This window comes from Carcharhinus amblyrhynchos, chromosome 30 (assembly GCF_965287045.1).
Source record: "Carcharhinus amblyrhynchos chromosome 30, sCarAmb.v2.hapA, whole genome shotgun sequence".
Classification (NCBI taxonomy): domain Eukaryota; kingdom Metazoa; phylum Chordata; class Chondrichthyes; order Carcharhiniformes; family Carcharhinidae; genus Carcharhinus; species Carcharhinus amblyrhynchos.
The window spans coordinates 29,080,231-29,093,188 of NC_137353.1; the positions used below are offsets into that span (position 1 = coordinate 29,080,231).

The window sequence follows — 12,958 nt, forward strand, 5'->3', positions numbered from 1 at the left end:
AACACTGGAGGCAAAGTGAGGTTACAAGATTGAGACAATATAAATTGAACTCTGAAACATTTGATAACACTGCAAAATTGGGCTTATTAACAACCTGCAGTTTGCTTCAATTTAATTGTAAGACTTGGGTCAGTTATAATTACAGACTAAGTTGGGAGAGCTGATCTAGAGGGGATTTTCAGTTCAGACTAGCTACAGATCATGATAGGTATGAATGAGTTTTTGCAGGCTTTACAGAATCTATTAAATTTATCACAAGTACAAAAATGTAATATTTAACACAGTGGTATACAGTCACAGCCACTGTGGTATGCTAGCTCTTGTCCTCTGGTTGACTACAGTGCTTGTTTCTTGATTTGAAGTTGTCTTTCTTCTCTGATGCACGCTTTAAAGTTTTACAAGTCTCTATTTCATACACTCTTTTTCCCAACTTGGCTTTGTGCCATATTAGGTAAAACTCCTGTTTTGACCATCTGGTCAGGAATGACCTCCTTGTTCTGCCAAGGTTATATCAAGATCCACGTGACCATATAACTTGTGTCTGTTGTTTGCAGAAAACTGCCTCAGAAAGTTTGCAGGGGCTTCAATCTCACACTTCCATGATACTGTTAACTCTATATAACTCATGCCTTTTGTCTTTCACAGCTCTTAGACTAAGTAGATCACACCGTTGCTGTGGCTCCATGGCCGCATATCTAACAATGGCAAGTTAAAAGGGTGAATACATGCAAGGTCTGTTACTGCAGCACCTTGTCATTATGGGGTGTATTTGCAGTCTTTTATTAGGCAAAGAGTTGAAAGTTTCTCTGAGGCTGTCCACAGTTTAAAACATTTACAATAAAGATGTGCCTTTATTGAATTAACCATCTGAGATCAGTTTTCAGTATTTCATATCACTTGCAAAAAACTTCAGCTAATATTCAACTGAGTTTATCCACCAGGTTTTGCAGTTATGTCAATACAAAATGTGATTTTTACAGATATATTAAAGATACGACAATTAAGTTCTGACAGTACTATAATTACAAAAAGCCTAATCCTACAGACCCAAATCAAAATCATCACGGAGGACATGGCAAAAGTATTAAAGAAGAACCTTGTTCCTGTCTTCATAAGGACAATGTATGATGCAACAGTTAGATTAAAAGAGCAGAGGAAGAAATGGATGAGATAATAAAGTTGTATTAAAAGAAATGCTGGAAATTGGCAAGTCATCTGGTTAAGTGGAATGTATTTCAGTCACTGAAAGAAGCAAAGGTGCAAATAGGCATTGGTCACAGGAGTTGATACAGTAGGAAGTTTCACAACACCAGGTTAAAGTCCAGCAGGTTTATTTGGCAGTACAAGCTTTCGGTCCTCCGAAAGCTTGTGCTACCAAATAAATTTATTGGACTTTAACCTGGTATTGTGAGACTTCCTAATGTTTTACCCCTCTTTAGAAAGGGAAAATGGATAAACCAGGAAACAACAAGCCTGCTAGACTGACATTAGTAGTAGAGTGTTTATTGGAAACCATTATCAATGGCAAAATAAACTTTAACTTGGAAAGGCATGAGTTAATGAAGGTGAGTTAATGAAGGTGAGTCAGTATGGATTTGTTAAATGTAAATTGTGTCTGACTTCTTTGACAAACTTCTCCATTTTCTCATTGCTATGTAGTTGCTTGTAAAAATAATGTTGTTTATAAGGACTTCCAGAAGGTGTTCACCAAAATGCTGTACAGGAGATATAATGACAGGATCAATGACAGCATACAAAAAGTGATAGTGGATGGATGATTTTCAGATAGGTAACTGGCTTGCAGTGGTGTTCCTCGAGGGATAGTTATGTTTCCATTCCCCTTTGGAGTTTTATAACTAACCTAGCCTGTGGTGTAGGAAGCTACAGGCTTCAGAATGACAAAGACTGGATGGTGAAATGGACAGATATACAGAGAATGAAGTTCAATGCGGAGATGTGTGAAGTGATGTACTTAGGGAAAATTATTCAAAAAAGAAAGTGCAAAACTATGATTTTGAAAAGTGTGGATGAACAAAGAGAATTTAAGTCCCTAAAGGTGCCAGGGCAAAGTGCTAAGGTGGTTAAAAAAGCGCATGGATTTCCTGGATTTACAAGTAGAGGGGTAGAACATGAAAATAAAGAGATCATACTGGAACTGTATAAACAGCAGGAGTAATGTGGACATTTCTACACACACATTTTAGGAAAGATGTAAAGGCATTTGAAAGGACACTAAGCAGATTTACCAGAACGTTACCGCAGTTGAGGGTCTTCAATTATGAGGAGCGGTTGAACAAGTTAGGAGAGTTCTCCTTGGAACAGAGAACATTAAGAATTAATCTAGTAGTGGTTTTCAAGGTGATAAGTTTTGATGTTGTAATTGGGAAAAATATATTTCAATTAGTATGGCAATAATTAGCCTTCCTAGATTCATAATCGTTGGGAAAAGATCCAGAAAGCGGAAGAGGAAAAATTGTTTTCGCTCCAGATTTTTCAGGATTTGCAATCCTCTATCCAAAAATGTAGTGGAAGCTGATTCCATGTAAAATTTTGAAAGGGAGATGAAGAGCTGCAGAAAGTGGGGCTGAGAGAAAGTTTTGATGATTCGATGATGCAATATTCACAATTCTGTTGGTTAAGTAAATGCCTGAATACTATTTCTATTGTAATGAAAATTATTTAAAATGTGTTTGAATGTGCACAACAGGGTTACACCTTGGCTGAAGAAGAGGAAGATCCTATCATTTTTCAACACCGCGCTTCCCGAGGCAATCAGGGAGACACACTGTCTAGTGGACCAGTGGAAACTGGTCCCATGAAGAAATTGCACGTCAGCACTACCAACTTGCAGAAGGTTTGTTCACAGTTGATGAATAAATTGATGAAAAATAAACTGTGTTTGCTCTATTGTGTGTGAAAATACGAATTTAACAATAGTCAGTCAAAACTGCCTTTTATTTCTGTGGGTCATGGGGATATTTATCATTAGCATGTCTATTATGTATAGTATAAGCGGAAATGGTTTTATTTTTTACTTGAATCTTTGATACAGTCACATTTGGTTATTTTAATTTATAAGTATCTTGAAAATGAGTGTATGAAGAATTCTTGTTGTGGAGGTATTGCTTGAATTCAAATGAAGAAAAATCTTTTGACTTGGAAGGAAAATTAGAATGATGATGTGTAACTTGAAATGATTTATCCTATTCTCAATTTAGTTGGATAGTTAATTTTCAGAAATTTTTATAAAGTGGTTTGTATTTCAGTTTTACATTTACTACTTGTTTTGAGCACAATGCAGATCACTGACATTTTTATCGAAGCTATTAATGGCCTTAAATTGCCTGCTGAGAACGTGGCCTGCAGCTTGAAGGTGGCTGCATGCCTATTGTTCCATTTAAAAGCTGTGTTAAAATTTAAATGTCGAACACATATTAAAACCAAGTTATTAGCAACTTGTAAATCAAATGTCATTTTTTTTCCTAGTTCTCTTGGCCCACATGTTAATATTTGTAACTATAGTAAATTTACAACACTGTGAAGTTGAAACAGGCATTAATGAAAGTGAGCTTATACAACAGGTATTTGCTTAATAACAATGCAGAATTGTTACATTCATCACTCTGCATTACCCTCCAGTTGGGCAGGCAAAATAGCTAGGTTTTTTTGTTCCCTAAAATTGAAAGTTTTTAAAAGAGAGACCATAGTTCTAGTTGTAATGAAATTGATACGAAGTGTATGTAATATGCAACACTTTGAGGTGGGGCCACATTACTTACGTACAACATACGGGCTGTCTCACCCAAGTTGTCAATGCCAATGTTCCTGCTCCAAACAAGCTCTTCTTCCTCCTGCCTTCATCTAACTGTTATCAACATGAACTTTTTTTCCCTCATTTTTATTTAGCTTTCTCGTAACTGCATCTATGCTATTTGCCTCTACTGCCGTTTATGAAAGCAAATTCCACATTCCCCAGACACCCAGGCTAATGATCTGAGAACACAAGTTCAAATCCTACCACAGCAGCTCGTGGAATATAAATTCAGTTCACAAATCTGCAATGATAAAAGAGCTATTCTCTGTAACATTGACTATGAAACCATTGTTGATTATTGTAAAAATCCATCTCATTCACTGATGTCCTTTAGGGAACGAAATTTGCCATTCTTACCTGGCCTGGCCTACATATTATTCCAAAATCTCAGCAGTGTAGTTGACTCTTAACTGCCCTCTGAAATAGCCTAGAAAGCTATTCCCTTGTATGAAACTGCTACAATGTTTACAAAAAGAAATAAAAGCAGGGGAAGGGCCTGTATCAATATAGGCACTGGAAACAACAATGGTAAACCCAGCCCTGTTGAGCCACAAAGTCCTCTTTAACATCTGGGTGCTTGTGCCAAAAATGGGAGAGGTGTTCCAAGCTATTTGAACAGCAACCTGACGGTCATAATCACAAGAACATACCTTAAAGAAAATATCCCAGACACCACCACCACCATTTCTGGATATGACCTGTCTCTCAGGTCATAGTAATACACAGACAGAAGGAGGTTGCCCTGGGACTTCTGAACATCAACATGAAGTCTCATGGCATCAAGTCAAACATAGGCAAGGAAATCTCCTGCTGATTACCACATTTTCCCTCCCTCAGTTGATGAATCAATACTCCGTCATGTCAAACACACTTGGATTAAACACTGGGGGTGGCAAGGGCACAGAATATACTCTGGATGGGGAGACCAAGAGTGACTCAGTAGCCCAGCTATTAACTAAGCTGACTGAGTCACCAAAGGACTATTTGACTGTGTTGGCAGCAGGTGGCGAGGGAACCAACAAAAAGGAAAATCCCAGCTGACCTCACCCTCATCAAAGTAAAAGCTTGGCAAAGGTGAGAGTAAAAGAAGGGATGGAGTCCGATGACAGACAAGGAGTAGAAGTATTCAGAGGTGCATAATTATTGAATTAAGATAGTTGTTGAAATTTGAGATCCTTGACACCTGAAAAGAAGAATAAAAAGATTATTAGTTCAAGTGAAAGATGAAATGGAATTGCGGATCAGAACGGAATGTGTCGCTGCTGCTGAAGAGAGAGGTAGAGAGCGTGCATTTGGCAGCACAAAGCGATAAACGTGGAACTCAGGATGCAATGAGGGCATTGCTTCAAGGAATAGTGAACATCTTTGAAATATCTGAAGGGTGGAACTTCACTTGGAATTTATTTGGAATAAGTTGGAGCTAGAGATAGTTACTTAGGAAAGAGGTGTGGCCACGAAGCAAGCACCTGATGAAATACTAGAAGGGAAGCGGAAAGCAATGAAAATGAATAAGTTAAAAGAGACCAAAGGAAATCTCGTCAGGGAAAAGAGCAGAAGTTCTTCAAGGTTGGCATTCCTACAAGAGAAACAAATTAACCATTCAAATAAAAACCTGTAGATGCTGAAAATTTGAAATTAAAAGAGAAAATGCTGGCAGCAACAGTAGACAGACAAACAGTTAGAGAAATACTTGGAAGGGAAGAAATTGCTGACTAATTGGAAAGCTCTTTCCAAGCACGATGGGCTAAAAAGCTTTCTTTTGTGCTGTAAAATTCCATGAAAATATCCACCATCCACAATGCACAAAAAGTGTGACGGAATGCTCTTTGCTTGCCTGGATGAGTACAGCTCCAACCGCAGTCATCAGGACAAAGCAGCCTGCTTGATCGACACTCCATCTCTACCTTAAGTATTCACTCCATCCATCACTAGTGCAGAGTGGCGACGATATGTATCCTGTTGGATTTACTACAGCATCTTCTAAACTCTCAATCTTTACCAGAAGAAGGAGGGCAGCAAATGCATGGGAGCACCTCAGCTGCACATTTTCCCTCCAAGCCGCACACTATCCTGACCTGAAACTGTATCGCCACTCCTTCACTGTCACTTGGTCCAAATCCTTGTACTCCGACCCTAACAGCACTGCACTGTAGATGTGCTGAAACCACATGGACTACGTTCAAGATGGCAGCTCACCACTATCTCTTTAAAGCGATTCAGAACTGGCAACAAATGCTGACCTTGCTCATAATTCTCCTCCAATCCATGAACAATTTTTTTTTAAAAACACATTCAATTATTGATCCTTTACCATTCCTGCTGACTCCAGTGTGATGTCACCAAAACAGATTGTTCCCTTCTCTTGTTCTCAACATTTTAGCGGGACAGATCCCACTCTCATTCCAACCTGGTCTATGCTGCCTTTACTCCCAACAACCTTACCCTTTCCATGGCACCTTCCCATGCAAGCACTGAGGTGCAATACCTGCTCTTTTACTAGCTCCATCCAGAGCATCAAAATTCCTTCCAAGTAAAATGATGATTTGTTTGTATATGAATATATGGTATTCGCTATTCACAATATGGTCTACTATACACTGTGAGGTCCAAGCACAGATTTTGGATAGCTTTGTAAAATATTTTGGTTAAATCCATACGTATCTTCTGGTTACCTGTCATTTTAAGTCTGGGCTTTCACTCTGCCCATCGACTTTTACACTGTTTCAGTGAAGCTCAAAGTAAACTGGCGAAACAGCAACTCATCTTTCAGCCTTCCCTCAACATTAAATTCAACAATTTCAGATTTTAACCCTCTGACTCCATTTTTTGGAATGGCAGCTGTTGTTGAAGATTCTGCCAGTTTCATCTGTACTCTAGATCCATCTTTCATTCTTTTCTCATTATCACTCTCTTTTGCCTTACACTGTTGTCCAGTTTGTTATTTAATTTTGTATTTTTATCACAGACTGCCACTTTTATGTTTTTTCGTTCCCCCTCTCCCTGCCTCTCTGCTTGCACAAAATCTCTTCCGTTTCTAACTTTTTCCAGTTGCGAGGAGTGGTCATCAATTTGAAATGTAAAATTTAAAATGTCTTCAGATACTGCCTGACCTACTGAGCATTTTCAGCATTGTCTGGTTTTTTGTTTAGTTACCAAGTAAACAATTGTTCAACAACAGTTGGAATAGAAGTGGTTACTTTGGATGGTCTAATTTATTATACTGCTTTGTTATGTCATGCTTTGCATGATGTTATGTCATTCATTTGAAATGAAAATCATTGTGGTAAATCAATATATTGGAAAGTAGTGTTAGTCTTATTAATATATGAATGCGTAGCACATTCATGTGACATACCTTTGTTCAGAAGTATAAGGCAGGCATGAATGCTTTAATTTAACATTTTTTCTGATTAAAAGTGTTTAAAAAATGTTGTTTCATTAATAAACTTTAGATTTGTTAGTAGTACCATGGTAATAATTGCTTCATTTATACTTGCATTGCCTCCGGTATAGTTATGTGACCTTGTGCAATGAACAGTTCCAAAAAATGTCACAAAGAAGCAATTGAATGTACTTTTGATTTATGTTCAGGCCTGGGGAGCTGCCAGAAGAGTTTCTAAAGATGACTGGATGGAATGGCTGAGACGATTAAGTGTAGAATTGCTTAAAGAATCTCCCTCACCTGCACTCCGCTCGTGCTGGTCCTTGGCTCAGGCTTATAACCCTTTAGCAAGGTAAAATTCCAATCTTAGTAATTAACTGCTAATTTATAGATAACTTACAGATCATATTTTCTAATGAGCAAATATTTGAGTGATCACAATGAATGTCTCTGCTAATATAACACATGAACCATATTGGCAGAGTTCAGGAAGGCACACTCCACTATATTTCAACACCCACATTCCTTGGCAGGATAAAGTACACTTGAACACTTGTTAGAGCAAAAGGTGAGTCCTGGAAGTTGAGGTTATACAAGGGATTTTGAAAAAGTAATTTCAGGAGTGCTCTTGCTTTAAATGTTTTAATTTTTTCCTTTGCCTTCAGTGGTCTTCGTGTGAGACACCACCACCAGCCGTGAAGGTGGGTAGGCTAATTGGTCCCAGACCTCTGCCACTGTCAATATATATCCAGCCCTTGGTGTTGGCAGCCAGGATGAAAGTTGGAAAGATTTGTCATTGAAATATCCCAGTGCTGAATTAGCCACAGCTGAAAGGAGAGCACTGGTTGAAATAAGAATGAGTAGAAAAATGTTTTTTACTGTGAGCACTGTCGATACAAAGGGAAAAATGTTTTGTTGGATTGCTGCTATGTAATGTCCATTTGCATCTTGCTCGAGAAAGGTGTTGTTTGTTTCATAATTGAATGAATGAAACACCAAAACATGTTAGCATACATAACAACAGTCCCCAAACTCCAAATTTTAATTAAATATTGTTGAGCACTCTTTAATAGATTTATTGGTATAGGTTATATGTTATTATTTGTTACAATTCCAAGTTGGAGACCTCGGGTAAATTAGACTAGTGTTCACCCTGACAAGGAATTCTGATTTGTGGATGTTCTATGTGATGAGTTAATTTGCCTAAATACAACTCCAATGATATTCAATTTTTCTTCAAGGTTTCGAGATTTTCATTGCTACCCTGGGATCACTGCTAGTGGGTTCAGATCAAATGAAGATCAGATCAAACCTCGCTGTGAAGCCCCCATTCATAGTTGAATAAATTGCTAGCATTTGTTTAGATTTATACTTCCCTAAAAGGCTGTTTCTCAAATATCAAAGGGTACACAGCACTGACAGAAATAAGGTGACCATAAATAAATCTGCTTGAATGAAGCCAACAGTTACCATTTCTGATGATTTTTCACTTGTTCTCTCTTTGCATGAATAAACATTATGCATCTAAAGCCTGTTTCATGTCTAACCAGGCAGGGTTTTTTTTATCCATCTATTTTCTAAAACTTTTGACTTTTTTTTAATGCAGAGACCTGTTTAATGCAGCTTTCCTATCCTGTTGGTCAGAGCTGCATGAAGCACAACAAGATGAGCTGATCAGAAGTATTGAACAGGCTCTAACTTCCCAAGACATTGCCGAGGTCACACAGACACTGTTGAACCTGGCAGAATTTATGGAGCACAGTGACAAGGTAAAAAAGAGGCAAAATTTGATACTGTCAAATTATGAAAATGTTGACCTTTTACGAAAATAGTTTGACATGTTTCACATGAAATGCCTCCCAACTGCTGGACATTTATACAAAACCTAATTAACATAACTACAGGTTCCCCCCATATACACTGACAACACCAAACTCTCTATCACCAGAACCTCTCTCAACTCTTTAATGTCTCTAAATTGTCAGACTGCTTATCTGATCAATATCCAATATTGGATGAGCAGAAATTCCTTCCAACTAAATACTGGGAAGACAGAAGCCATCGCCTTTTGTCTCTGCCACAAATCCCAATCCCTAACAACTGACTTCATCCTGCTCCCTGGAAACCACCCGAGATTGAACCAAATTCTTTGCAACCTTGACATTGTGTTTGATTCAGAGATAATCTTCTGACCATGTATCTGCAACATCAGTAAAACCACTTATTTCCACCATGATAAGATGGCTTGACTCCATCCATGCTTCAGCTCATCTGCAGCTTGCCCTTTCACTAAGCCTTTGTTATTCCTGCAGCCTCATAAACCTGTTTCCTCTTAGCCGAGCAGAACCCGAAAGTTCTTGCACTGGGTGCGCACACATTTCCTCCGTGAAGTTACCATGCATAATTGATCTAGCAAACAAATTTCAAGTGATTGAGCATTTAAATGTACTACCAAAAAAAGGGTACATTGCCATCATGTGGAATATCTGGGTTCCTCCATTTCTGACCACTTCTGCATTGCCAATTTTAATTGCTCTTGTCACAGACGGTTGTGGCCACTGTTGTCAACATCCTAAGACTTGGAAATTCATACCTAAACCTCTTTGCTTCTCTCTTACTCTCTCCTTCAGACACTCCTCAAAATCGATCTCTTCAACTAAACTTTTGTTTATCCACTGTATATCCCTTCTCTTGACTGTATCACATTTGTTTATTAACACTTCTGTAAAGCTCCTTAGGAAATTTCGATACAGTAAAGATGTTATATAATTGCAAATTGTTGTTGTTGCTTTAAGTTTCCTTGTTTCCTCCCTTAACCTATTTTGCACACCATTTTCTGATTGCTATCACATTTTTATTGGAAATTTATTGGTATTTTCAATAACAAATTAATGACGCAAATAGAAGTGGCACTGTCACTGCACTGAACGCCGCAACAGGTGTTGTTGAGCAGCACCTCTTGTCAGTCATGCTACTTCAGCCTTCAGTATTAACAGCAAATGGAGGGCTGACTGAAATGACGAAAACCATGATTATTGTTATGGGATTTGGTGGAATGAAGTTGCTGAAATTATGTCATGTGTGTACTCATAAACTGGCTTCATTATTTTATCTTTTACAAAACTGCAGCTATTACTAAAGTATGCGAGATGAGGCAAATAATTACAAGTCTGAAGCTTAAACTGCAGAAGCAATCTTCCCTTTTGCTATTTTTAATGTTTCCTGTGAACATCAGTAGATCTGGTCTATCTGTTATTTTGATCTGTGCTTTTATATACAGTGAATTTTAAGAACCAGCCTTTCCACTATAGAGCATTTCCATTCCATACAAAAAGATGTAAGAGAATTAAAAATTAGAGATGGATTATTGAACTTGGAACACTGTCCTTCTATCTGTGGGGCCTGACTTCCATCCATCCCTGACACAGTTTGTAAAAAAAAATTCTGATTTTAAAAGGTGTTAAATCAATTGAATTTGAGTAATTTCAAGTTGACTCCTAGTGGATTACATCTCTGTGGTGCAAAGCTAGCCAATATTTGACATTGAATCTTCTACTATAAGGTGCAAGAAATTAGGATATCAGACTGATACAATAGAATCCTACTTTGCTGGTGCATTGGACACACCGAATTTTTCTAGAACAAAATAACATTTTATAGTTTTTAAACTGAATACATACTTATCACTCATCAGCATCAGCATAGACAGTAAAGTAATAGGGTTCAGATGACGTACGGGTTAATAAAAGAAAACCAAAATGGATTTCTTAAGGGGAAGTCATATTTAACTAACTTGCTGAAGAATTTTGAAGAGATAACAGGGAAGGTTGATGAGGACAGTGTTGCTGATCTGGCATACTTGGACTTCTTAAAGGTATTTGATTTAGTGCCGTGTAGCAGATTTGTGAGTAAAGTTATAGCGCATGGGATAAACAGGGCAATACTAAGACAAATACAAAATCGGCTGAATGACAGAAAACAGAACGTAGTGGTTAATTGTTGTTTTTCAGGCTGGAAGAAAATTTATAGTGGAGTTCCCTAAGGTTAGTATTAGTACTCTTGATTTTTCCAGGTATATAGTCATCGCTTAGACTTTTATGTATAGGGTACAAATTCAAAACTTGGAAACTTTGTGAGCTGCGAGGAAGATAGTGTAGAACTTCAAAAGGGCACTGGCAAGTCACCGGAATGGGCGGACAGGTGAAAGATGAAGTTCAATGTGGAGTAATATGAAGTGATTCATTTTGGTAGGAAGAATGTGGAGAGACAATATTAAACAATGGATACAACTCTAAAGGGGGATCAGGATTTCAGGGGTGAGAAACTTCAGTTGTGATGATACGTGCATAAATCATTAAAAGTGGCAGGACAGGTTCAGAGAAGGATTATAAAGCATACAGTATCCTAAGATTTATTAGTATGGGCTTAGAGTACAAGGGCAAGGAGGTTATGTTGAATTTGTGCAAGGCAATAGTTCAATTTCAGCTGGAGTGCCGCTTCCAGTTCTTGATGCCGCACTTCAGTAAGGACCTGAAGAAGGCATTGGTGAGTTTGCGGATAAGGTTCATGGGAATAGTTCCAGTGGTGAGAAATGTCAGTTATGATGATAGATTGGAAAAGTTAGGATTGTTTTCCTTGGAGAAGAGAAGGCTGAGAGGAGATTTGATAGTATACAAAATCATGAGGGCTGTTGATAGAACAGATAGATAGAAACTATTTCCACTTGTGAAAGGATCAAGAATGAAAGTAGTTAGCAAAAGAAACAGAAGACTTCACACACAGCAAATATTTAAAGTCTGGAATTCACTGCCTGAGAATATATTGCAGGCAGGTTCAATCAAAGCATTCAAAAGAAAATTAGACTTCTCTGAAAAGGAAGAATGTACAGAGTTACAGGACAAAGTTGAGAGAATGACACTAAGTGAATTACTCATTCAGAGCACTGTTGCAGACATTGGGCTGAGTGTCTGCCTCCTGCACTGTAACAATTCTGTGATTGAATTTTGTATATGCTGAGAATAACGTTTAAACTACAAAGGGCCATGTTTCAAAAATAAGAGTTGTTTTGAAACACGTAGTTTTGTGTTGCTTATTTACCTCCATCACTATCCTGCTTGTTCATTGTTTTAGGACTCAAGATTCTGATATTTTTACTGCATTTCAACAATGCAAAATTGTATTTTAAACTTACAAGAACAAAGTTTACTATAGACCCAACTATGCTAATAAAGTAATATTAATCTGCACATAACTCGAGTTTGGGTTATGATTTCATCCAGTCTAGTGACACTATAAGCAATTGCAAATCCTTCTCATGGAGATTTTTAGTGAAATTGTAAATATTTATTAATAATATTGCTATACCTATGCACTTCAAGAAATATCTTCATTGGGTGCTTGATGCAGATACAGAGTGCAAAATGTGGAAAATTGTATTTGTTGTCGTTGCAGTCTAATCTGTCAGTTTGCTGCCTTCAAATGATTTGCCAAAGCAGTTGAATAAATTTTTGTTTGAAGAGAAAACCAATGCCTAACTCCTTAATTCCCATCAGGGGCCTCTACCACTAAGAGATGACAATGGCATTGTCCTTCTGGGAGAGAGAGCAGCCAAATGTCGAGCATATGCCAAAGCCTTACATTATAAGGAGCTGGAGTTCCAGAAAGGTCCCTGCCCAGCAATTCTAGAATCTTTAATCAGGTAAGTTGAATCACTTTGTTTAAAAATGTGTGGCAAATTATTGCACTCCAGTTTGGATTGCAGT

The 12,958-nt window shown here is 37.8% G+C and overlaps 1 protein-coding gene across 4 annotated transcripts in view; it reads left to right on the forward strand.

The window, feature by feature from the left end:
• mtor (mechanistic target of rapamycin kinase) overlaps positions 1-12,958 on the forward strand; it is a 283,244-nt gene that overhangs the window by 97,150 nt on the left and 173,136 nt on the right. For all 4 annotated transcript variants that reach the window (XM_080215404.1, XM_080215406.1, XM_080215407.1 and 1 more), the window contains exons 25-28: positions 2,708-2,854; positions 7,406-7,548; positions 8,803-8,965; positions 12,749-12,894. In XM_080215404.1, the coding sequence (XP_080071530.1) occupies positions 2,708-2,854; positions 7,406-7,548; positions 8,803-8,965; positions 12,749-12,894 (599 nt within the window). The remainder of the gene's footprint in view (positions 1-2,707; positions 2,855-7,405; positions 7,549-8,802; positions 8,966-12,748; positions 12,895-12,958) is intronic.